Consider the following 22,822-nt stretch of genomic DNA (forward strand, 5'->3'; position numbering starts at 1 on the left):
GAAAAAAGGATGCATAACAGTACAGTTTTCGGCTCGCAGAATAATAATAGTAAACGAAAGAACTTCTACAACCAACCTACAGGCTGTTGTAAAATAGGAGCGCGAACTTGATTTAAGAATCATTGAGAAGCACATCAATGTGGTTCAGTAAAAATCAAGAAGCTGCCTATTTATGTGTGTGTAAATAAGCACAATATTACAAATACTGCATGATTTACAGAAAAAAGCTTTTTTACATAAAAAGCAGCTTTGTTACAAAAATGTTTTCTGTAAAAAAACATCTTTTTTACATAAAAAAAATCAACTTTCTAACAAAAAATATATTTTTGTAAAAAAGCAGTATTTTTACAATCAGGTAACTTGTAAAAAAGCTGCTTTTTTACATAAAAATGACGCTTTTTTACAAGGACATATAAATATACATATATATAAATATATATATATATATATATAACTTCACAGAAGTTCAGGTTTCACGAGTAATCATTGTTTTATTGCTACAGAACTGTTTCGTATGGTGCAAGGACCACACTCATCAGGCAATTTTGACGACTGAACTTTGTCTGGGGTTCAAGTTACGGCACTCTAAGTATAACCCTTGAGGAGTAAGGGGTGCAGTGGTGCCTCCCACCAATGTGGCCCGGGTTCAAATCCCAGCGTCGACGCCATATGTGGGTTGAGTTTGTTGTTGGTTCTCTCCCTTGCTCTGAGAGGTTTTTGGCCGGGTACTCCGGTTTCCCCCTCTCCTTAAAAACCAACACTTTCAAATTCCAGTTCGTGCTGGAACGCACGGAAACGTTTCAACGAGTTCTTAGAACTCCTAAATGCTCCGTGGGTAAACAAATTTCAAAATTTTACCAGACATCTAAAAGCTCGGGATCTACAACTTAATGGAACACTCTTGCTAGTTTAACTTAAAGTCACCAGCTAAAATACATCTAGAAAAGACGAGAGTACCACGGTGCCTTCTATTCTCACCCAACCTCGTTCCAAGGCTTGGGGACGGGTAGAAAAGGTTGATTCTCACCTTCCAAAGCTTGAAAGCATTTACGTCATCCGCTCGGTGACAGGCCGATGAACCAGGACAGGTGTGTTCTATAAACAGTCTTACAGCGCACACTCTTTGCCAAGTTGACCTGTTGGGATGGCAAAATAAAGAAGAGAATAGCATGGAAAATAATAATCAACATAATTTGGAATTCTAGACGTCAGTCACTTTCCTATTGATCGCCAAGTTTCAACAGCTTCCTGCTGGTCTTCATCAGATCTGTTTTGATCATCGCCTGATAAAGACCAGGAAAAAGAGGTCTAAACCACTGTGAACCGAAAGATCAAGGAACCTATTATGAAGAGAACGTATTTTACATAAACCTTTTCGCTCAAACATCATGTCAATCTAAGTTCTTTATCTTTGGATGGAATCCTATAGTATTACTATTCACATGAAGCCTCTTTTGCAGAACGTTTTCATATTGCTATTTATTTCGTGGAATTTGCAAAAAGAAATTTCAAATTTCTTCGGCCTTTATTAGCAGTGAAAGAGCTATTGCAAGAATTCTAAATTTACAATACTTGTTTTTTAGGCTGTCCTTACTATAATAAGGATTTACCAGAGATTTGCAACAGACTACAAGGATCGTTTTTCCAGGTATCACTAAATTACTCGTAGGATAACTTTACAGTTTATTCTTGTGGGTCACAGACCTGCAATGATTAAGAATCTGAGTTGATTTAGGTCCATACTGTGATTTGCTGTAAAGAATGTTTTCGGCGCTTGATCTGATGGACAGGACTCTGTTGCACCACACTAAGCAAGTCTGAGAATCAGCGAACTCTTCTGCTCTTGGTTCAAGCTGTGACAAACACAACTGAAGGGCAACTGCATCAAGGACCTAAATATTGGATACAAGAAGTTAAGGAAACAGTCATGGGTAGCCCAGAGGCACGAGCTTTAGATAGTCACAGCAAGGATTTCCGAGAGTAAATGTTTTGTGCCAGGAGTCGGATTTCTCCCTCGCAAATCACGAGGTTAGGAGTCAGAAGCTACTACACTACAATAGACGGTCAGATAGTGTTATCCGGCCATGTTCAAGTTTGATAGCTTTCTTCATTACATTCACTGTTGTGGGACAAAGTTGGTGCTGGTTGTGCTTTCGAGTTTCTTTGCATAAGCTTTGTGAAAACATTGTGGAGTAGGGAGTAATAGGTAATGTATCCATGAAAGAAAGTGTTCAATAGGGTTATTGGTCGGCTTTTCATACAAGTCCATTCACAGAAAGTAAACAACATATTTTTGCATCTATTCCGTAGAGTTTCTGAGGGAAATATGTGCATTAGGTCCTACAAACCACACGACAACTACTACTTTCTTCAAAGCAGAAAGTATTACAGGGAGTGTGTTTTACCAAATATACATTTTTAGTGCTGAGTAATTTATGTGAGTGCAGAACACTTACATTACGATTACAGTTTTCAAGAACACTTTGCAAGATGCGATGTAACAACAAAACGTAGCTTCGGGTTTGTGCCAAAAAAAAGAAAACCGTCTAGTAGACTGCTTAGTTTCTTTCCTGTGCCCTCGAATGCCCAGTCATGGGACATATTAATTATTAGGCTACCTAACTTATACCCTTTCTTACCATCTCCTGTTCGTTGGGCGGAATGACTTCTAGAAGACCGCTTATAATGTCCCGCTGCGCATGTAACAGTTGGCTGAAATTTGCCAAGCGTTTCTCGATGGCGTCATACACAACATGGATAAGAGGGATGCTGAGATCAAACTCCTCTGAAAAATTCGAGTCGACATACCATTCGCGAGCGGCTGTGACAATAGCCTGACGGAGTAGCTAAAACAAAATAAAAAAAAGGCTAGTGGTGAGCTCTTACCAATATATTTTTGCAGTGTCTACGAGAAAGATTTGCTTGACTTGCAACCCTCATTCACAAAAAGGTCCAGTAGTATACATGACTTTATTAAGACATTTAAGAGATTCAGAGTCACGTTTACGGCAAACGGCAAATGTCAGTTTTAAGTTGAGAATTTCTTAAAATAGAAAATAGGCATATAAAACGGCTCAAAACAATTCTTATGGATTAAAAAAAGACCCTAGTATATAATGCAAAATAATCTTAATCAGTTCGATCGTCGATCGTGAAAGGAGCTGCAGGGTAGGAAAACACCAGTAACATTCCGGAAATTATGCCTGATACCTTTTCCTCTTCAGGGACTAGTGGCTTCAGCACCATGTGAACAAAATCATGAAGATAACGCTCAACGGCAGCTTCTTTATAACCTTCTGACGAAGACTCGTCAAGAAAACGGCCCATTTCACTATTGTTTACAAGGTCATGTAAACACTGTTGAATTGGCGTGTTTGATCCCGCTAAGGACAACAAAGGACACAACAGTATCAAGATGAGATCGTAGACGTTTTTCAGAGACAATATGAAAAATGAAACAATTTTTTTTTAAAAGAAAAAAAGTGTCTCACCCGCAATGCTCGAAGCCTCCCTCCACATGGCATCAATTCTTTCCTTAATTATCCAAGAGAAAGGAAACTGCAGTTCAAACGACTGCTTTTCACGACCCGAGGTGACCACAGGAACACGTTCTCGTATGATACCACTTTCCAGCGACAAAAAGCTCTCATAATGAAGTTCGACTATGTTTTCACTTTGGAAAAACCCTAGCCAAAGACTTGAAAACCAATTCCCTCCATCCATCAGCAGGTCTAGGTTGGAGTCACGGTCAACAAAAGCGATTACTTCAGAAAGAATTGAAATAACTGATGAATAGACTCTTTGCCACAGGGCTTTCCTGAATGTTCCATTTTCTTGGATTCCAGTACCGCTTAAAGCCTCAGAGCGTAGCCAGTCATTTGCCTTATTTCCAGCCCGTTCATCCTTTTCTTGAAGAAGTTTGTGGATTCGTCGAGCCAGAATAGTAGCAAATGATAGATCTAGAAAGTAAGAAGAAAAAATGTTGCTGACATGGTCAATTGGTTACTAGAAGCCGATCAAACCATGAAAAGGATCCTTGTTGACAAAACGCTCAGCACGGGCAGTTGTCTAAGGAATCGCAGTGACTTCAAACTGTTTCATACTTTGCAAGGAGTCCACTGGCTTGGTATAATGTTGTGAAACTTGAGACAATCATAACGAGGGAATAATTAAAGATAATTGAACGCCACCCTTACCAGTCCCATCTGTTCTACCATCTGGAAGAAGACTCAGCATAAGCTCAATTCGCCGTGTTGATCGTGATGAGCGCCATGGTTCAGCATCAATTCTTGCAATAGCTGCTTGAACACAGCTTCTCAAAAGGTTGACGATATTTACTCTATCCGCAATAGCATCACTCTGTTCGTCGACTACCATGTCATCTCTCGCTGCCTCAACGTATTTTTTGTCCACCCGTATGCTGCTTGATGCAACATCAAATAACTCACTCATTGACCGATCCACCATGAATTGAATGGCTGGGATGTGACCAGTTGGCGGTCGAAGTTCGTCAATGTGAACAGACAGCTTCCTTCCTCCCTGGAAACCAGCAAATGCTCCACAGCCTCCGACAAGTCGAGGAAGTTGAATAATCATAACTACATGCAGAAATGATGAAGGGTCATTCCCAACATTTTCTTTGAAATCTTCTTCTGCAGTTGTCCTTTGTTCCACGAGAAGGTGTCGGGCACAGGGTATCAAATTACGATTGACGTCTCCAGCATCGCATTGCACGATAAGCAGTCCTTTCCTCCCACCAAGTTGTGCAAAGAAATCCCTAGAAAATCACAATGTGATAACATGCAACAATAGATTGAGTCTTTGAGTTAAATGTTTCGGCTGGACTGTTGTTAGGGAGCTTAAGCAACCACGACGGCAAAGGCTGCAAAAATGGCACATCGCTCTTAATCCATTTCGTTTAATTGGTCAAAATAAGGTAAATTTTTTCTGGAGTTGTCAAGGAAGTACTTGTGACATAAGGACGACGAAAGTATCTCTAGAACGCAAAACTTACTCACCTTTGTTTAGGTGGGATATGGAAAAATTATGCTCATTCAAAAAATATCCTCTGCCCCCCCGGTCCCTGCAAGTAAGCTCACTTCCTACCTGCCTAAAGTTTAGAAATGCAATAGTAGTTAACACTTGCAATTAATTTTGTATACCTCACAGATGAGCAAAACTGTTGTTCTGTATGGAACTGCTGAAGACTTAGACATGTTACGTTTGGCAAGGGTAGAGATGTGGCACGTGCTATGTCTTGCAAATCATTTGACGACAGCAATCTAGAATGAGTTGTCACCTACAAGAAGAAATAAGTTATCTCCAGCAATACACAGAAGTCATAGTGGTTATGACAATTAACAGCCTAGTTACATCAAATTCAATATTATTCCATAGTTATTACGCTTTGGTTCATTAATTACCGACGCGAGATCTAATCAGAGCTCACCTGAATAAAACTCCCTTTTCCGGAATGCCCTCCCTCTATTGTCAGAACATTTCTTAGAAAAGCTGTTAGACTTGAATGTTCCTGTATTGTAAAGTAATTTTTCCAGAGCTCGTCTGCTTGCTTAGCAAGGTGTGTAGATAGCAGACGTACAACAGCATCCGGAGTTGCGCATTGTAACAACAATTCTTTCGATTCCTGGAAGACCTGAAAGGCAAGCAAATGTTAATCGATCAAGCAAATAAGGTGTGTGAATACTAACTTTCCTACTTATGAAGGTGTATTTCCACCACTTTCAGTAAAAAGAATGCGATTCTATGGGTTCATCAATAGTTTCATCACACTTTGCTAACAGACAGAGTGGTAAAGAGACGATAAAGAAAAGCGGTGTGCTTCTGGAAAACAGAGAAACGACCATTTGTGACACCACCTCAGATTCTTTGAACGGCTATGATGAAAAAGAGCAGATTGGAAGGAAACTTAGCATTAAATACTGTACCAGAAACTAATGAGCTACCAAAAAAGGTTAAATTAGCCAACACTGGCTCAAATTCATCCAAATTACGTCTCACTATACCTTGTCTTGCAAATGTTCATCACTGAACTCGCTTTCTTCAATGTTGCTGGTTACTTGCAGTACGACGCAAGCTGCTGTGTCAGCATGGTAACCAACAAATGCGTCACCAGGCGAGTACTTCCTGTGAGGATCAAAATTACGTCACAAACATCAGAAATGAATAAACTTCATTATTATTCATTCAAACTATTTCTCTGTTTCTGATTGGCTAATATCCCACGCATGATTCATAACCATCTATTGTCGACCGAATTTGGAAGAATTTTGCGATATGAAAAATGACGTCAATCTTGCAGCAAATTGCCAAATCGTGGACCGTGAAGCGAGAAGACCTGGGGACGCGTTTAAGTTGTTATGTAAGTGAGTAGTGAGGGTATTTTGTTAGGGGAATAGTACGCGGGTTCCATCCGTAAAGTGAGGATGTTTTGCAGTCTACAAATTTGTTTCTTACCTCATGCACAATAAAAATATACCTTACAGAATTTTTGAAAACGTTAATGTCAAATAGACCTCTTCCATCAAGCAGTTTTGTTTTCGGCCAAAAACGTAGCCAATATAAAAACTAAGAGTGCAACCATGGCAATTTTTTCCCCCTCCTTTCTTTTTCTTTGCTCTTCTATTTTTTCTTTTCTTGTCCTTCGTTGATGTGGTTTCGGGCTTATCGGACACAAAAACCTGCCTTTTGGCCCTCACAAACACTGACAAATTCCTGGCTGACTTTCTGTCTTTACCTTAATTGCTGGTGACGAGGCATGTCGACATGAGAAAAGCTTTTTACCCATTCCTGCAACTTGTCCACCAGGACCTTTTGTGGAGAACTGAGACTTGCTGAAGTCACCAGGTAATGTTTCTCCAAGCGATTGATAAGAGGAATCGGAAACTTACTGTACACAACATTTTTCTCAGCAATGACAATCAATCTGTTTGACAGAAAATGAATTGGTAAACTTTACTTAAAGCAGAATTGCCAGACCACATCGCGTAAGCCACATTATTCAAAAATGAAGCTATTAGATATCCAAGCACCTTCGTTATAAAGGAGTGTAATGAAACGACCTGAATTCTTCCAGCGAAAACTTGCGGGCTGCGTTTGGAGCGGTTAAATCGAATATTTAACATCTAAACGCCATAAACACTATTTTTATGTACTGTTGGTGTGGCAATGACTGTTATGATATCTAGAACTTTCTGGAATTCATCTACATTTACTTTTTAGATAAGAACGTTCTAAAATGTCAATTTGTTGATCTCTACCGTTATCCCAAACGTTATGTAAGTCTCTATAAATAGACTGACTATGTATTTGTCGGAATATCCTAGAAACCCCCTCTTTAAGGTATATGAGCAACCCCTATACTAGTTTTGTGTGTGTGTTAGTATGTCATTAGCTCTACGACTGTAACCTACTTCTGAAGTGATTAAAGTTTGCGTTCCTCATTAACTGACCAAACTATGACAAGGAATTACATATAAGTATTGACAGGCGATGTTCACGGACTGAAAGTACCGTCTAAGGACGTTTTACCTGAATTCATCGTGGACGCGACATTTTACACGGTGACTTCCAAGGCCAAGATCCACATATTTTTGTCCTCCAAAATACACATAGTACTAGAAGTGCAGATTAAAAATAATATATCGCAAACGTTAACGCCGTTATAAAGGTAGTAAATAAAGCTTAATTTACGCCAAGAAATGTGTGTATCTATTTGAAGATTTATTGATGAGTGATTGACTTAAGAAGTTTTAAAATGTCAAGTAATAATACGAAGAAGACATTATAAAGAATGACTTGTAGTTATACCGAACGTTGTGTATATAATATTGCCAGACACTTATACCTGGTTTAGTGCGTCATACAGACTTTCATAGAGGCTCTCCAAGTTCAAAAGAATTACAGTTCTTCCCGTTTCCATGCACACTTTAATTCGATTTATGTCACGGCAGATCTGAAACATAAAAAGACAACCCAACAAAACATTCAACAGATTGCTATAACAGCTAATAGAAGTCCAATGATCATGGGATCACAGCTTAAAGGAAGAACTGATGGACCCGGATGACTTTAACACGATATTTTTCTTCTTTTAAAAAACGGTAGCAAGCTATCTTAAAACCGACTCTTTTCCAGTATATCTCCATAACAGCTCCATCTCTGCTGCTAAACTGTCCTCAGTCCCCAAGTTGAGGTTCAACTGTAGTTGGTTAAGGTCAGTTGGTTCCTGGGAGGTAAATGGTTGGTTAAATGGAAGAGGTTGTTTTTATGGGTTGTAAAGTAAAATACATGCCATTGCCCTAAAATATTGATGTCTTCAACAATGTTTCTGCTAACTCTTCTCTCTCTTCTCTCTTCGTGTCTTACGGAGACTGGGGAAAGAAATAAAAGAACGCTCGCGAAGGAAGATGGGAAGGGCTTACAGGCTTACCACGCATTTACTATTATACACTCTGCGGAGGAGAGAGCAAGTCTTGTTACTGAAACAGTCTAATTAACGAAACATCCATCTCACGAGTGATAACACTTTTAATTACTCTTTAATACAGCTGCTAGTACCTGAGTGTATTCTTGGTCCTTGGGAAAGCTGCTGCCGAAAATTACGACGGGTTCTTCGCCTTTTTTGTGCAGTTCCTGCTGAACAATAGGCAAGGCTGCATAGTTCTCTGTCAGCACCAACAAGTATCGACTCTCTCTATTGAAATGAAAACGTCAAGTGGGAAGAGGGCGGTAAAGGGGATTTTCGTGAATTGGAATTGCTGGTTTTATTACCCATGAATTGTGAAATCACCTTTCTATTCCTCGTGAAACGTGAGTTTGGTAATCGCCGTGAGCCGTGATTTTTGATAATAATTATCTGTGAAACGAGAATCGAGTGTTGAATTCACCGTGAACTGTGGCAGTGAAGTGCCACAAGATGATGAAAGAAAAGATGGATCTTCATCTGGAATTTCTAAACCAGACCAGCTCTCTGAATACGATAACGACTCCTCGGATGACCATGTTTCTGTATTAGAAGATGGTCAGAGCCTCAACTTCTAAACAAAGAACTCGGTTTCCTTTTCACAGCACCAAGAACAGGAAGAGGAAGAATGGTGGGAACATCGAACAAGGCAGTTCTTTGGCTGTAGTTCTTAACCAAAATAAGCAAAACTGATCGTATAAAACATTTTTTTTCTCTTGAAACGTGAAATGCCGAATATATTGTCCGTGAAATGTGAAACGGCCATTTTATTTTCCATGAAACGTGATCAATACCCCACCCCCCCCCCCCCCACCACCACCACCACCACCACCACCCTCTGGGAACACCCTGCAGTCAGAGTAAAGTTGACTATTTCTGGCGTTTGTCCGTAAATGATAAACGAAGTGGGTCATTTTACAGCACTGTTCAAAAGTAATGAGAGCGAAGTTCGCCGAATTCCATCCTTTACCTGCATTGCTTTGAATCGTAGGTTCGCTACGTTCGATCGCCTCGATTGCCGGGATTGTTCATCAGAACGCTGGTTGCGACAAATTTCATAAGATCACTACACTAGTTAATAACGATCTGCTTCGCATTTATAGCTTAACAAACAGTTAAGTTCTCTCTAAAACTTTTTCATGGAAACACACAATCTGGTTCGACAAAGATAAGTAACACTATTTGCCCACAACACAGACAACCAAATTAATGTTCCCGTAATAAAACTTTTCTGATCTTTTAGAATGAAACTTACCTATTCTTAACCAGCTACCGATTGCACGTTACTTGAGGGAAAGGCCGGTTACAGTCCGCATTTAACTTCCGTCTATTTTACCGCAATCATCAGAAACTTCTCAACAAAGAGGCGGTCGAAAAAGATTTACCGCTGAAATAAACTCGAATTAAGAAATTTGCATACGGTTACTTTTACCCGAAGCCATCGCTCGACCTGCAGTTAAGCATTTTCTCTAATTTCAGCGTAACTGAGCTAATAAATTGATTCCTGACAATTTATTTTTTTCGGCATTAATATTCCTCAGGGGCACCCAACGAGGATATAGTTCAAAACCACTTAACACAGCATTGTTGAACGTAGTTTTTTATCCCCTAAAATCTTTTCATCTGTTCGGATTTCCTAGCTGAAAGTCTATTGATCCGAAAATTATAGGGATAAAAACTTAGCTTCTCGAAAATTTCAGCCAGGAAAAGGCTCCCGAAAATTCTAGGTGGCCTTTTTTAGAGTCAAAATCCGTTAAAAATGGGCAATTATACCATTTTTTTGATGTTCGAAAATCCTAGAAGAGGCAGGCAAGCAAGAAATTTTACGACAACTAATCCGAAAATTCTAGATCTCAAATCGTCTTCCGAAGAGATATTTTCCGAAAATTGCCGTTGGGTACCCCTGATTCCTTCTGTCTTAACGCCAAGTTAATTTAAAAAAGCAAAATTTTAAAGCTTACATGAAAGACTCGATCTTAGCCTTGATCTCACTTTGAAATGACATATGTGTGACAAAAAGCAAAGTCTTGTGATTTAAATAATCTCAGCAATAAAATTTCACAAGTTTGCGCTTCAATTCCCTTCCTTTGTGTCAGCGACTTGTCATTCCACGCTTGCGGTAAGTTAAAAACATGAAAGTTCGAAGAACAATTTGAACGACTTTATACGGGACGTTCCCATCCGGCGTAGATACTTTCAATTCGTTTTACTCAGTTCTGGAGGGAAGAGGAAAACAAGCAATCAATGCAATGAATTTAGTAAGCACAGTAAGACCCTGTTTACATGGAGTGGGGGACCCCGGTCTAGTGGGGTAGGTTTCTTTTGTTTTGTGTCCTCCAGAGCGTGAAAACAAAAGAAACCAACCCCGCTAGACCGAGGTCCCCCACTCCATGTAAACAGGCCCTTAACAGGGAACAGGTTTCCATCATGTAGGTTCACGAATGTTCTCAACAGTTTTTTTTTTTTGACGGTTTTTAAACGTGCATCTGCCAACAACGGACAGCAATATCGAGTAAACCTCGCGTTCATTTAGTAAGATTAAAACACAAATAACAATACGTAAATTAACACGTGTTGTTCCGTCTCAAATTTTCTTCACAAGATTCTCTGCTTACTGAGGTTCATGTTGTTACTGGTGCATGTACATGTAAGGTCTGGTTTCGGTATGATTGATACGATCGGTAGTATCCTTCAAAAACGGATTGATTGGAAGCAACGTTCAATTATCGTAGCGATCCGTTTGCGACACGATCGCTAAGATAGAATACAATTTATAGTCAGTAGCTTAATCAACAGCGCTTTTTATGCTTGTTTCGACTCGTGATTTTAGAGCGTCCAAATATCAAAAGGTAAGCAAAAAGAATCCATATGAATCTGCTTTGTAGGCGTTCACAATTGAAGTCAAATTTCACTCTTATCCTTGGTTATCTTTATCCTTTTTTAAACAACCGCGCCCTGGTTAGTTAAGAACTAATCAATAACGAAATTTCGGTTCGTCGAAGCGAAATACCGTTTAACACGAACCGAAATTTAGTTAATGACAGGAAATTTCGTAAAGCTTTCTCGAAATTTCGCTACCGAATTTCGGTTTATGCCGCAAACTTTCGTTTCGGTTCATCACCTAGTTTCCGAAATTTCGCAGGGACTAGAACAATAGATGCGCCGGAATTTCGCCGAAATTTCGTCTGAAACGAAAGTTCGTAATCTGTTTGTCGAAATTCGCGAAATTCGCTCTCATTTTTTTTTGCACAGTACTGTATCTTGTTGACTCTCTTACCCTCCGGAGATTTCGCGTTCGAGGCTGGCTTTGATAAGGTTGACTGCAGAAAATGCATCTTTATTTTGCTTCTTCTAGGAAATGAGTAAAAACGCAAAGAATCACAAAAAAACAGTGGAGAAATCCCCGTATAGTTTCGAAAACGTTGTACTTAGATGCCGAGTATTACTATTATAGCCTTTTCGAGGAAAAGTACATTTACACCCCAGTAGAGTTACGGTGCAAACGCTTAATTGTAGGAAATCGACTAGGAAATTCGATTACTAACCGACGTAATCGACAGCTGTTGTTATCGGTGTGCACACAGAATGCCGGCCCAACCTAACCTGAAAACCTTTCGAAGGTTTTGAGTGGACCTTCTGCCTACCTGTGAAATACGGTGGACGCATAGCAGAGGCAACTTTAAAACAAACAAATTATTCAACACGCGTACCATTTCGGTTCTGCTAAAAGGAATATGTTTCCTGAAGATTTTCACTGGGTCAATCGCATCCAGTCCCCCGAAACTCCTTCTGATAGCTCGTTCAATTTCTGGCCAACATGGCTCTCGTTCATGCTCCTCAGCTGTTTTGTACACCATCTTTACCAAGCTAAAATTCAATGTGAGGATAGAATGATTCAACCGACGCTTGTTTTATCTGAACATTAACGTCCTGATTTTACCTCGTGATAATCTGAACATTTTTAACCCAGTTTAATTTCGAATTTCCTACGCTGCAACCATGATCAGGGGTAAAATATCCAAGGAGTTTGAAAACTGTCAAACTGAGAAAAAAATAAAATTCCTGACATATAACCACTACATGAAAGAAATAGGCCATTCTTGCAAGCTTCAATGCACTCAAGTTTTGTTTCGAAATAAAGCCAAGTGTAAACCTTTGCCGGGAAAAGGGGTCAATTTCTGCGAGAAAGACTTCGCTCTTGCCCTCGGTTTTAAGAGAGGTTGACATTTAGGATAAAAGACAAACAACACTGTAGCTGTTTTCAATAAACCTGTATAACTTAAGCGGATATATAGCTGTATAAGCTGATCCAGGCTCCGGCGATAAGAAAAGTTCGAAAGACGCGTTCATGACGAAAATTGGCGAATAGGGCGAAACTCCGCCAAAGCCTTTGGGACAAGTGAAATTAAAAATGATCAAGGGTCCCCTTTGAGATTGGCGATTTTGTCGAAAATGGCAAGTTTGGCGAAAACTTTGAAAATGGCAAAAAATCGCCATAGTAATATGAACAAGTCAAATGATATGGCAAAGGGGCGCCGTCCAAAGTAGCGATTTTGACGATAATGGCCAATTTGACGAAAATATGGCGAATATGGCAAAAATTCGCCAAAGTATAATTTTCGAGGCAAATGAGATGGCAAAGGGGCCCTTGGAAAAGGCAATTTTGACGAAAATGGCGAATTTGGCGAAAATTGGCTTATGCGATTTTTTGCAGATTCGCCATTGCGAGAATTTCTAGACATAACTGCATGATGGACTGATTAATGGGAAGAGCACTGTTATTTCCGAAATTCCAATGCTCTCAAAAGGACCTTGAGGAGACTGTAACAAGAGCTTAAAATAAGCTGGAACTGACAAGTTAAACTACATTTGAACATCCCTACCTGTAGAAATCACGAAGCCCAAAAAATTCCTCCTTTTTAGACTCCCGAAGAGCTTCTAACCGTTTCTGTCCATGGTATAACTCACTGTAACCTTGGGCCAGTAGATTCATGAGTGGAGCAACAAAGTTTTGTACTCTTATATCAGTTGCACATATGCCCCTAAGTAACATAAAGAAGATGGATCACGCTCGTTAAACTATTTAATTACAACTACATCAAATTAAGGTGGAAACACTTTCCACCACCCATCCTTGAAAAGCTGTATATTTTTTTATTGAACCTAAAACTAGCAGTAGCCGTTGGCTAGGAAGTGCGGGCGAAACCGCTTTCATATGTAGGTGAATCCCTTTCATTGAAAACTGGATTGGACAACACAGTAAAAAAGACTCATATAATAATCTAATTAAACGGTTTTATTTGTATTTGATTAGATACAATTAGTCTGCAATATTTTTGGAGCGATCAGCGAGGTAAGACGTTTGTATTATATTCGCCGGTAAAGATACATTAAAACAGTAATGCGTGACACAAGTAATGCTGTTATGCAGTCATGCACGAAGTCTTTTTATTCAATCGAATATTCAGTCCGTGTTCAATGACCAAAGGCCGTTGAGATGCGATACAAAATAATGAAACAGCTTAAATTTAAAGCTTATTAAAGCTTTCGGATGATAGGCGACGTACCATGCTTGAAGACGTATAAAAATATAAAAACCATGCACTGTTGTGAAACCTGAATAAACTTTATAATTGACATCGATTTCTAGACTTTGCTAGCACTCGTATCTCACCGAAAACTTGTCCCGCACTAAGCTGAGATCAGGCTCTACTCCTTTTTTTCCTGGGTAAATAGATTCCAGGCCGGCAAGGCGAATCGAAAAGTCTCCAATTTAGTGCAGTACTTGTGTACCTGAATTACCTGTGCTTGCGAATCGAATGTGTGATAATGATTGTTGCATCACTTGCATGTGCATTCACGTGATTACAGTGACATCAGACGGACCTTGAACTCAACACCAGGACCTTCGAGGCCACATACCATTCATACCATGCATATTATTCGGTACAGCACAGGAATGCAAATCGATCGAAAAAATCCGGCTATACAGTTAAAAGAGTGCCGCTGATCAAGAATAGGTGGCGGGCTCCTTTTGTCGCCCGCAAACATATTTCATCCTCAAAAAGTGTCTTTCTCATTTAAGGTTGAACCAAACCGGTCTGCCTTCATTTAAGTCAACATTTAGCTGATGGTCAATTTTTATTAAGTGGGACATCTAGTGTGAAAATATCAGTAACAAAGAAATGGTCCTGTTTTGTGTATCTGATAAAAAGTGTTCACTCTGGTCTGCATCTCCCGTAGGTCTCTATCTTTATTGGTCCCTATAACCAGCAGCTCCTATTGTTAGCCGGGTTAGGGGCGTTGTCAGGGACTTTTATTAATTGTTTCGTGAAACTAAAGCGAACGCTTTATTGGGCCTTCCTTAACTTATGAATACCATTCTTAGTCCCAAAACAGAGGAGAACTTACATTGCACTTTCCACTAGTTCCTCTGTGTCTGGAAGCCCACGAGAAAGCATGATACCGCGATTCATTTTTGCAGGATCAAGGGCCCAGTTGGATATTCCAACAAAGGCTACTCTTTCAGGAAACTCTTCTTCTACTTCTATGATGCCATCAGTGGAACTTAAGCCATCCTCCAGCAGTGGATGGAGCGTTTTAAGAGGCATTAGAGGCGAGTCTTCAGCCAGGCCAACTTCATCTAAGACCACAACTGACACGAACTTCTTTGGGTTCTTGCCTTTTTGGAGCTTGCCGCATTGACGGAAAGTCGCAACGATCCCTTCAGCAGTTGAGAGAGGGCTGCACTGATAAGACACCATATGAACCTTGTGGAACACGAAATTGGCATACATGAATAACAAACCTCAGAACATGACGAATAACCTGAATACAATACATTTCAATACAATCCAACACAACGCAATACTGTGATTAAATCAAACGAAGAGGACATTAAGCAAAATAGTCCTGCGGTGATCTTTCCTCTTGTCGCTCTCATAAAGGTTACTTACCACTCTATCACATTTCTTTGATAGATTCTAATAATTGCAATACAGTAACAAAAATTCGTAATCGTCTTTTCAGTACATTGGCTTCACCTGCTTAAAGGTCTTGAAAAGGTCAGATCTTGAAGCACCTCCTTCCATGTTATCAGCCACAACGGTCTTGGCTAACGATTTAGAGCTGCCTGGTTTACCAACCACAAACAAAGGAATCCTGAGTTCAATGCACACCACCATCATAAACACATTCTCACTAAGTGCTGTGTTGCGTGCGATATTATGACCCAGTTCTAGCTCTCTCAGCACTGCTTTTTGGCATCTGATGACGAAAAAGGAAGGTCCGTAAACAAAGTAAACATGCATTTATAAAATCAACACCAACCTGATTTACTTTGTAACCCAGCTTGGTAGCAAAGGTTCTATATTTATTTCTAGCTTTTCTTACACGATTTCTCTACGCGTTCATGTCTAAGAATCCCTCAAGATACCACTGAAAAACGATACACTTAAGCTACTGCAAATTGCTGGAGACACCGCAGCCTATCGTGAACATATCGCCTTTGGGTGTAACGACCTCAATGACAACTCGGTTAAAGGTATTTGTATCATCTGATGTGGCAGCAAATAAGAAGTCATTGCTTCTAAAATAATGAATTGCTAGTGTGGCCTACCTTTTAATTTCCTTTAAAATTCGCTTATGTCCACCTGGTAGTTGGCATGGACGGGAAAAGCTAGGAGCCACTGCACGCCGATAAGGTTCTCTCTCTTGAAGTCTTGCATGGTAACACACTCCAATTGAAAGCACCAGGGCACGTGACACGCCATTAATGGGCTAAAACAAAGTTAAGGCGGGTATTTGTGACAAGTGCAGAGTCATGACATTCGTAAAAACAATTTTTTTCTACGTCGCACGTATGCTTTACGTAATGAAAAAGATATTCTCAAATGAGCAAAATGTTTTTTATTTCATTACGTCACTCAAGAACATACTTATTTAGTATGCAATTCTGTCTATTTCTCTTCAAAGGACAAATCTCCTTTACCTTATCCAAACCATCCTCTTCATCTTCCACGTCAATTTTTTCATCCATTAGAGGATTAAGAGCATGGCGATGGTTGTAGAACCAGACCATCACTCTCATTGCACGTTCTACATCTCGAAGGCTCACAAAGCTACACTCATCCTACAAAAGTGAGTTTTTAAACGAAAAGAATTTCTTTCACAGTTCTTACTGGCATGGATAGAAAGGGCATAAAGTAGTACAATACATTGAGATCAGCTGTAATGTGAGAAATAAAATTAGGTGTCGCCGGAGAAGTGGCATGTAAGACAGAATACCATTTTACAGTTTAAGGTTAGTATCCTTGCCTTTGAGTGAAAGCGAGGTTGAGACTGACCTCGTTTTGAAACAAACCTCCCTCCTTTTCTCATGGAAAGTTTGCTTAAAAATACTAGTTTGCACAAGAAACATTTACGTAATAAAGAAAGAAGGATCGTATAAAATCAAGGTCAACTCCAGCCTCGTTTCCACTTGTAACTGTAAAATGGACTATTAACAGTAAACAAAAAATTACAGTCAAACAAGAATTCTCAGACTGGCTGTACTGTTGAAAAAGGTCTAAATTTTTCGTTAAGTTCATACAAAATGGAAAAGCAGATGCACACAAAACACAACAAAAGCACCTTTTTTTACCGTCTGATCTCTCATGTAACGCTGAGAAGCAGTTAGTACTCTCGTCAGAGCCGTGACCAAAGGCTTACCGCCTGGAATCTGTTTTTCTTGAAGGATCTTACACGAAAATAGAACACCACATCAAGAGAATTATTCAATAGCACAAATATGAAATAGGTTGCACTGTAAAATAGCTATGCGATGTTCATGTAGACAGCGACAACTGACACTGACTAAGACGTTTTCAAGAATTGCTGCTTAAAAATCGATTCTTCCATAGAATGTATAAAGTGTTATAGTATGAGAAATCAGCCAACATTTCTGTACGCCACCGCTAATTTCCTCGCGAAATGACGTCTGAGAAATGAGCGCAGAAATTCCACACTGATAACCTGCTCGTTACCCATATCTGGGGAGTGCTTCTGGTTGGTCGCGCAGCGAGGGAAATTTACTTCAACCAATCAGGAGCACTACCTAGACGAGAGTAGTGACACCGTCATCAGTATGGAATTTCTGCACTTGTTCCTTAGACGTCAGTTCGCGGCGAAACCAGTGATGGCCTCTCGCAAAATGTCGGCTGTATTCTCAAGCAAAAATTGTTGTGTCAAAAAATCGGCAAGAAAAAAGTCATGGGACACAAAGGTACACATTTTAGTTTCTTGCCAACACACTGTAAGACGCTATGTCTCACACCATTATAGCGAAGCGCCGCGCGTGAGCGGAGCCCCATAGCTATGGAAATGTGGTAATCTACCCATCCGAGAAAATTTGGTAATCACGTGACCGTACACCGACCGACCACCCGCCCGCCCGCCCGTCCGTCCGCCCGCCCGTCCGTCCGCATCACAGGATAACCAATGTTTACTCTCACACTTTCTAACTAGTTTGGGAGCCCAAGAGAAAACTAATCGCGCATCAATGTTGTGATCAATTGACAGCTGTCAAAACAGGGTATCCGCTGACCACTATCAACTGACTGTACCGCGGGCTTAAGTGTCGACCCATCGAGGTCGAGTATTTTTGAAGTTATCTGCTGACAAATTACTAGTTTCAAATGATCGCGGGCTCAAGTTTATTTTTTTTCAATGATTCATATCAAATATGTTGTGTTTATGTCACTATGGCCCCGCACTATTAGGATTGTGATTTCTAACTGACCTCGGACGCGAAAATTCAGCCAGTTTTTTTTAAAAATACAGGCGGGGAAGACCTTTTCTTACCATGGTCACGCGTTGGTCACGCTCTAGGTCCAATTTTTATGCTCTGATTGGTCAAAATTTAACAGGTGAGTTCATGCAGAAAATTCATGCAGCATCTTGAAAATTGTCTTTTCCCTCTGGATGTACAAATTGAAATACAGCTGCTATCAAGAGTCTTCTGTTTATTCATGGCTTGTTTGATTACTCGTTTTTTGGTTGAGAAATGCGTCGCTTGTCAAATTCGGTAATTTGATTTTGGATGGCATCGTTTTCGCTTTTCACCTTACTTAATGCGTAAGAGGGTTTAAACGTCTCAAGCAACTAACTGCGGCCTTCCTTGACAGCTTTCAGGAACTGAATCTCGAATGGTAAGCCTGAGTAATTATTGTATTTGATGTTTGTTTTTGTTATATCTAATTTCATGAAGTCGAGCACAATTTATGCTGCAAGGTTATGCACGTTTGTAGGATTTGAATCAATTATCTGACCTAGTATCAGGTTTGATATAAGCTTACAGACTTTAAAAAGCCTTCAGATATATTTCCTCACCGCAAATAGAAAAAAAACGTTACGAAGAATATTTAGTTATAAATTTGGCTGTAGAAAGAAAACTTTGAGCGATCTTCTTGCTTCGAGGAGTTCATCTTTGAAAACAGTAAACACCGCGCCGGGAAACCGGCTTAAAACACAAACTTAAGCTTTACGCTTAAAGACTCAGGATTTTTAGAGACACTTTAATACTTGTATTCGTGAATGAAAATTGGTGTCTCTGTATATGTTTCACCGAATTATACTTCTTTCATTGATTGTTAGTAGTCTCTCTTGCAATTTTAATCGCTTGTCCGTGTCTTTTTTTTTCATCGTTCATGAACATCGCTTGCAGGGGTACTCAAAAATGTCGCGCGTATCAAACGCTTTATAAGATTACACATCGTTATAACTGAAACCATTAAAAAACAAAAAAAATAATAATAATAATTTCGTTTTTATGTTGAAGCGTAACTCTATTTTAAAAAGTTCATTCAAACACTCGACTACACTGACAGCTCGCCCTATAGAAATGAGAACCAGCTGGCCGTATGGGTGATTTTGGAAATGTTTTGAACGGTTTCGCTTAAAGCCCACGATTGATCGTCCTGAATATTGACTGAGTGCAACTTGTCTTGAAAATTTGTGAAATACCGCATTCTGTCCGAGGTCTGTATGATAAATAGTACTGTTTCACCTCAGATGTGATGTATAAAAATTATAAAAGGTTGGTTTACACACCCCCAGATTTGTTGGCAAGAATTTGTAAATAAACCTGTCGAACCCAAAAAAATTCGGCCTGATTTGTTTTCCAAGAATTTGTTTTCGAGGCCTAATCTACTGTGATCTTGAATGTGATAGAAGGTGTTTGCTATTTTTTGGGTGTACATATAAGGCTATCAATTTAATGTAAGATGTTTCACTCTAAAATAACTTAGCCTTTCCCACAAAAGTCACATGAATGTGCCCTTAATTTAACTGATTTGTGGATTACAAGTTTATTGTATGATTTAAATTACAACTTTATTAGTTGGAGCTTCGCTTTTAGCCCTGTCTAAATCCATATATTATGTCCACTTACAAATCTGCTGACAATTTGACGCGTATAGAGCTCCTCGATCTCAGGTTTCAGTTGACCAAAGTCCCAGACCAAAGGACGCATGCTCTCTGGCAGAGAATGTACTCTGTAGACCAGGTGACGAAGAGGAATGCGCCCTGGCATAAAACAAAGCAAATGAACTTTTTTTTCCTGAAAACTAAATAAGGGAGTACAAAGTAAAGATAACTAAAGATGCCCAAAGTATTTCAATCTGTTCATGAAATCTAAACTGGTTCTTTCTGCTTTCTCCCATTTTGTAACACACTGACTCTAACGTAAGTTTGATGTAGCCGGTTTCTTCTATTACCAAAAGAAACTTTTCAGAGCTATTTTTCTTCAGACTTTCGAAACATGACTCATTATGGTAAGTTCAAATGAAGCCAAAGGAGCATTTTCTTCACAATTTAAAGTATGCCGCAAACGGAATGCTCACTACTGCCGTAGAAGCCTACGTCTTACCAAGCCGATCATGTGTTTCTTGAGTTGCAACATGGTAACCCAGGCCAGCTGATTCCAGTTTATGGATCATTTCTTCCGTGTGTCTACAAGCAAAACAAATGTGTCAATAGCATGTATATTTGCTTAAAGATAGAGCAACGACAGGCCAGGCAGATGCGTGCTTACTTTCTGTAAGGATTACATGCTGCAATGAATTGCAATCTTTTGAGCCCAACTCCTATTTTTCTACCGTTGACTCTGCGATCCACCATAACCTCTTTGATCATCCCTAGAGCATCTGTTGTGTTGGCCTCATCAAAGAATAACACCGTATCAATGCCATGGCTTTCGTTCTTTCTGGCCATCTTCTCAGCCTCCTCCACTTTCTTCTCAATGTCTTTGTGGGATGTTCCTCCGTGAACCTGTTAAGGCACAATGAGGAACGAATTACTGACTCTATCGAACGTTTTACTTCCCAAAGTGCCAAGAGCCAGATAATGAACACTAAATGTGGAATTAAAGGTAATAGGGTCGGTGATTATTTTTTAGTAAAGACATGTTTCTAAGATAAAAAGGAAAACATAAATTTCCCCCAACTAAAAATTCAATTATAAAAATGAATAAATGAGATTTACGATAGTTAGTGGTTTCTTACCTTCATGAGCAACATGTTCTTGGGTCCTCTGGGTCCTGATTGTAAGCCACACATGAACCGAATAAGGCTGGTTTTTCCACAACCTGTCTCTCCCATTATGACCACAGGAATACCACATCTTCAAATGTATCAGTGTAAAAGAAAAAACAAAGTATACTAAGACTTTGGCCAAAACTGTGACCGGGTTAACGGAGCGCAAGTAGGTTTCTGGAGTTTTTTGGTCGTGATCGAGGTGGAGAAGACAAGACAACAGAACCGTGACGGTGCGGTGAAGGAGGATAGACAAGATAACCGTGGAAGTGTGGTAAAGAGGGAAAGGCGACAATAAAGTTGTGGTGGAGGTGGTGGAAGAGGGAAGATAACATACCAGTAACTGTGGTAGGTTGGTGAACAAGAAAGAACGAGGATAAAATTGTGGTGGCAGCGGTGAAAAAAAAACATTAGCCTCCTGGTGTGGAGCAAGGACGCCCAAACAATTGTGGGGGTGATGGCGATGGCGGGCGAGGGAAGACAACATAACCACGAAGGTGGCGCTGGTGGTGGTTTGAAGAAGTGTAGACAACGTAGTCGGGTCTGTTCGGTTGGAAAGGAAGGAAGACGACGGAAATTGTGCTGGTAATGATGGAGAGTAGAAGGCAACGTTACCGTGAAAGTGTGGTCGAGGAGAAAGGACAACGATAAAATTGTGGTGGTCGTATATAAGTGAAGAGAACGCAGCCGCAGCTGTGTGGTAAAGAAGAATTACACGACAATAAAGCAGTCGTGTTGCTTTTAAAGAAGGTAAAACAACATAACCGTTTCGGATTGGAGGAGAAAAGAGGACGACAACGAAATCGTAAATGTGGTGGTGGAGAAGGAGTAGGGAAAGCAACGTAACGGTGGCAGTGTGGTAGAGAAAGAGGGAAGACAATGGAATTCCAGCAGTGGTAGTGGGGGAGAAAAGACAATAGAATTGTGTCGTGGAGATGGAGGAAAAGAACAAAATTGTGGTGGCGGTGTGCACATTTCTGCTGGAATCCGTAAGTACGGGCTATCCAGTGTTACTTTATCTTTTTTTCTCACATGATTAACTGTCCAATAATTAACAATTAATTTGTCATGCAGTTGAGGCTTTAGTGCTCGTAATTTTAAATGGGGCTATTTGAGTGTGAAGTTAATCACACATTTCTCATGTCTAATTTTAAAGGATTTCACTTACCTGAAGCGCATGTGGATGGCTAAAATTTTCTTTAAATTGTCCGTGGTTAGTTCGTATGAATCATCCGGATCATTGGGCCATTCAACACCCATCACTCCACAAAGCTTCTTGATTTTCTGTACCCTAAGTTAAACAAAAACAACGCCTTAACCTTAGCCCATCATGGTACAAGAAAACACGTTGTAAGAAACTTGGTACAGAAGAATCAAAGTCTACAAATATCATGTCAAATAAATAAATATATATATATATATATATATATTTCATACTTGCTCCAAGATTCGTAGTTAGTTTCCATGTCAACCTTTTGGATGAAAAGACCAGTACGTAAATGCTCTGACATCAAATTAGGCTGGATGATGTCACGACTGTCTGGATCAATTAAATTGCCATTTTGGTCAATATGGAAGCCAATAAACGTCATGGTAACGCCATCTTGATTGAAGAAAATGTAGGGATGTAAGCTGTTGAAAAAAATTAAAATACATCAACAAAAATAAAGAAAAAAAAGCGAAAGGAAGGATAAAATTTTACAAATCTTAGACAACCTTTGTAAAAGTAGCATAAGAAATACCACAAATTTTACTTTTTCGTCTGAACAGG

General features: G+C 39.7%; 1 protein-coding gene across 3 annotated transcripts in view; it reads right to left on the minus strand.

Annotated features, from left to right (window-relative positions):
• LOC140937040 (E3 ubiquitin-protein ligase rnf213-alpha-like) overlaps positions 1–22,822 on the minus strand; it is a 95,676-nt gene that overhangs the window by 29,636 nt on the left and 43,218 nt on the right. For 2 of the 3 annotated variants that reach the window (XM_073386566.1, XM_073386564.1), the window contains 27 exons: positions 22,489–22,683; positions 22,220–22,342; positions 21,022–21,139; positions 20,553–20,788; positions 20,388–20,470; positions 19,911–20,044; positions 17,124–17,219; positions 16,473–16,613; positions 16,101–16,261; positions 15,526–15,748; positions 14,894–15,252; positions 13,366–13,524; positions 12,193–12,349; positions 11,760–11,833; positions 8,578–8,713; positions 7,865–7,972; positions 7,549–7,634; positions 6,755–6,943; positions 6,024–6,144; positions 5,450–5,653; positions 5,163–5,299; positions 4,197–4,777; positions 3,492–3,959; positions 3,211–3,383; positions 2,640–2,846; positions 1,705–1,892; positions 1,028–1,136 (listed from right to left, as the gene is read on the minus strand). In XM_073386566.1, the coding sequence (XP_073242667.1) occupies positions 1,028–1,136; positions 1,705–1,892; positions 2,640–2,846; positions 3,211–3,383; positions 3,492–3,959; positions 4,197–4,777; positions 5,163–5,299; positions 5,450–5,653; positions 6,024–6,144; positions 6,755–6,943; positions 7,549–7,634; positions 7,865–7,972; positions 8,578–8,713; positions 11,760–11,833; positions 12,193–12,349; positions 13,366–13,524; positions 14,894–15,252; positions 15,526–15,748; positions 16,101–16,261; positions 16,473–16,613; positions 17,124–17,219; positions 19,911–20,044; positions 20,388–20,470; positions 20,553–20,788; positions 21,022–21,139; positions 22,220–22,342; positions 22,489–22,683 (4,966 nt within the window). The remainder of the gene's footprint in view (positions 1–1,027; positions 1,137–1,704; positions 1,893–2,639; positions 2,847–3,210; positions 3,384–3,491; positions 3,960–4,196; positions 4,778–5,162; positions 5,300–5,449; positions 5,654–6,023; positions 6,145–6,754; positions 6,944–7,548; positions 7,635–7,864; positions 7,973–8,577; positions 8,714–11,759; positions 11,834–12,192; positions 12,350–13,365; positions 13,525–14,893; positions 15,253–15,525; positions 15,749–16,100; positions 16,262–16,472; positions 16,614–17,123; positions 17,220–19,910; positions 20,045–20,387; positions 20,471–20,552; positions 20,789–21,021; positions 21,140–22,219; positions 22,343–22,488; positions 22,684–22,822) is intronic. The other variant, XM_073386563.1, reaches the window with a different exon arrangement.

The sequence above is a fragment of the Porites lutea genome, chromosome 5, assembly GCF_958299795.1.
Source record: "Porites lutea chromosome 5, jaPorLute2.1, whole genome shotgun sequence".
Taxonomy (NCBI): Eukaryota; Metazoa; Cnidaria; class Anthozoa; order Scleractinia; family Poritidae; genus Porites; species Porites lutea.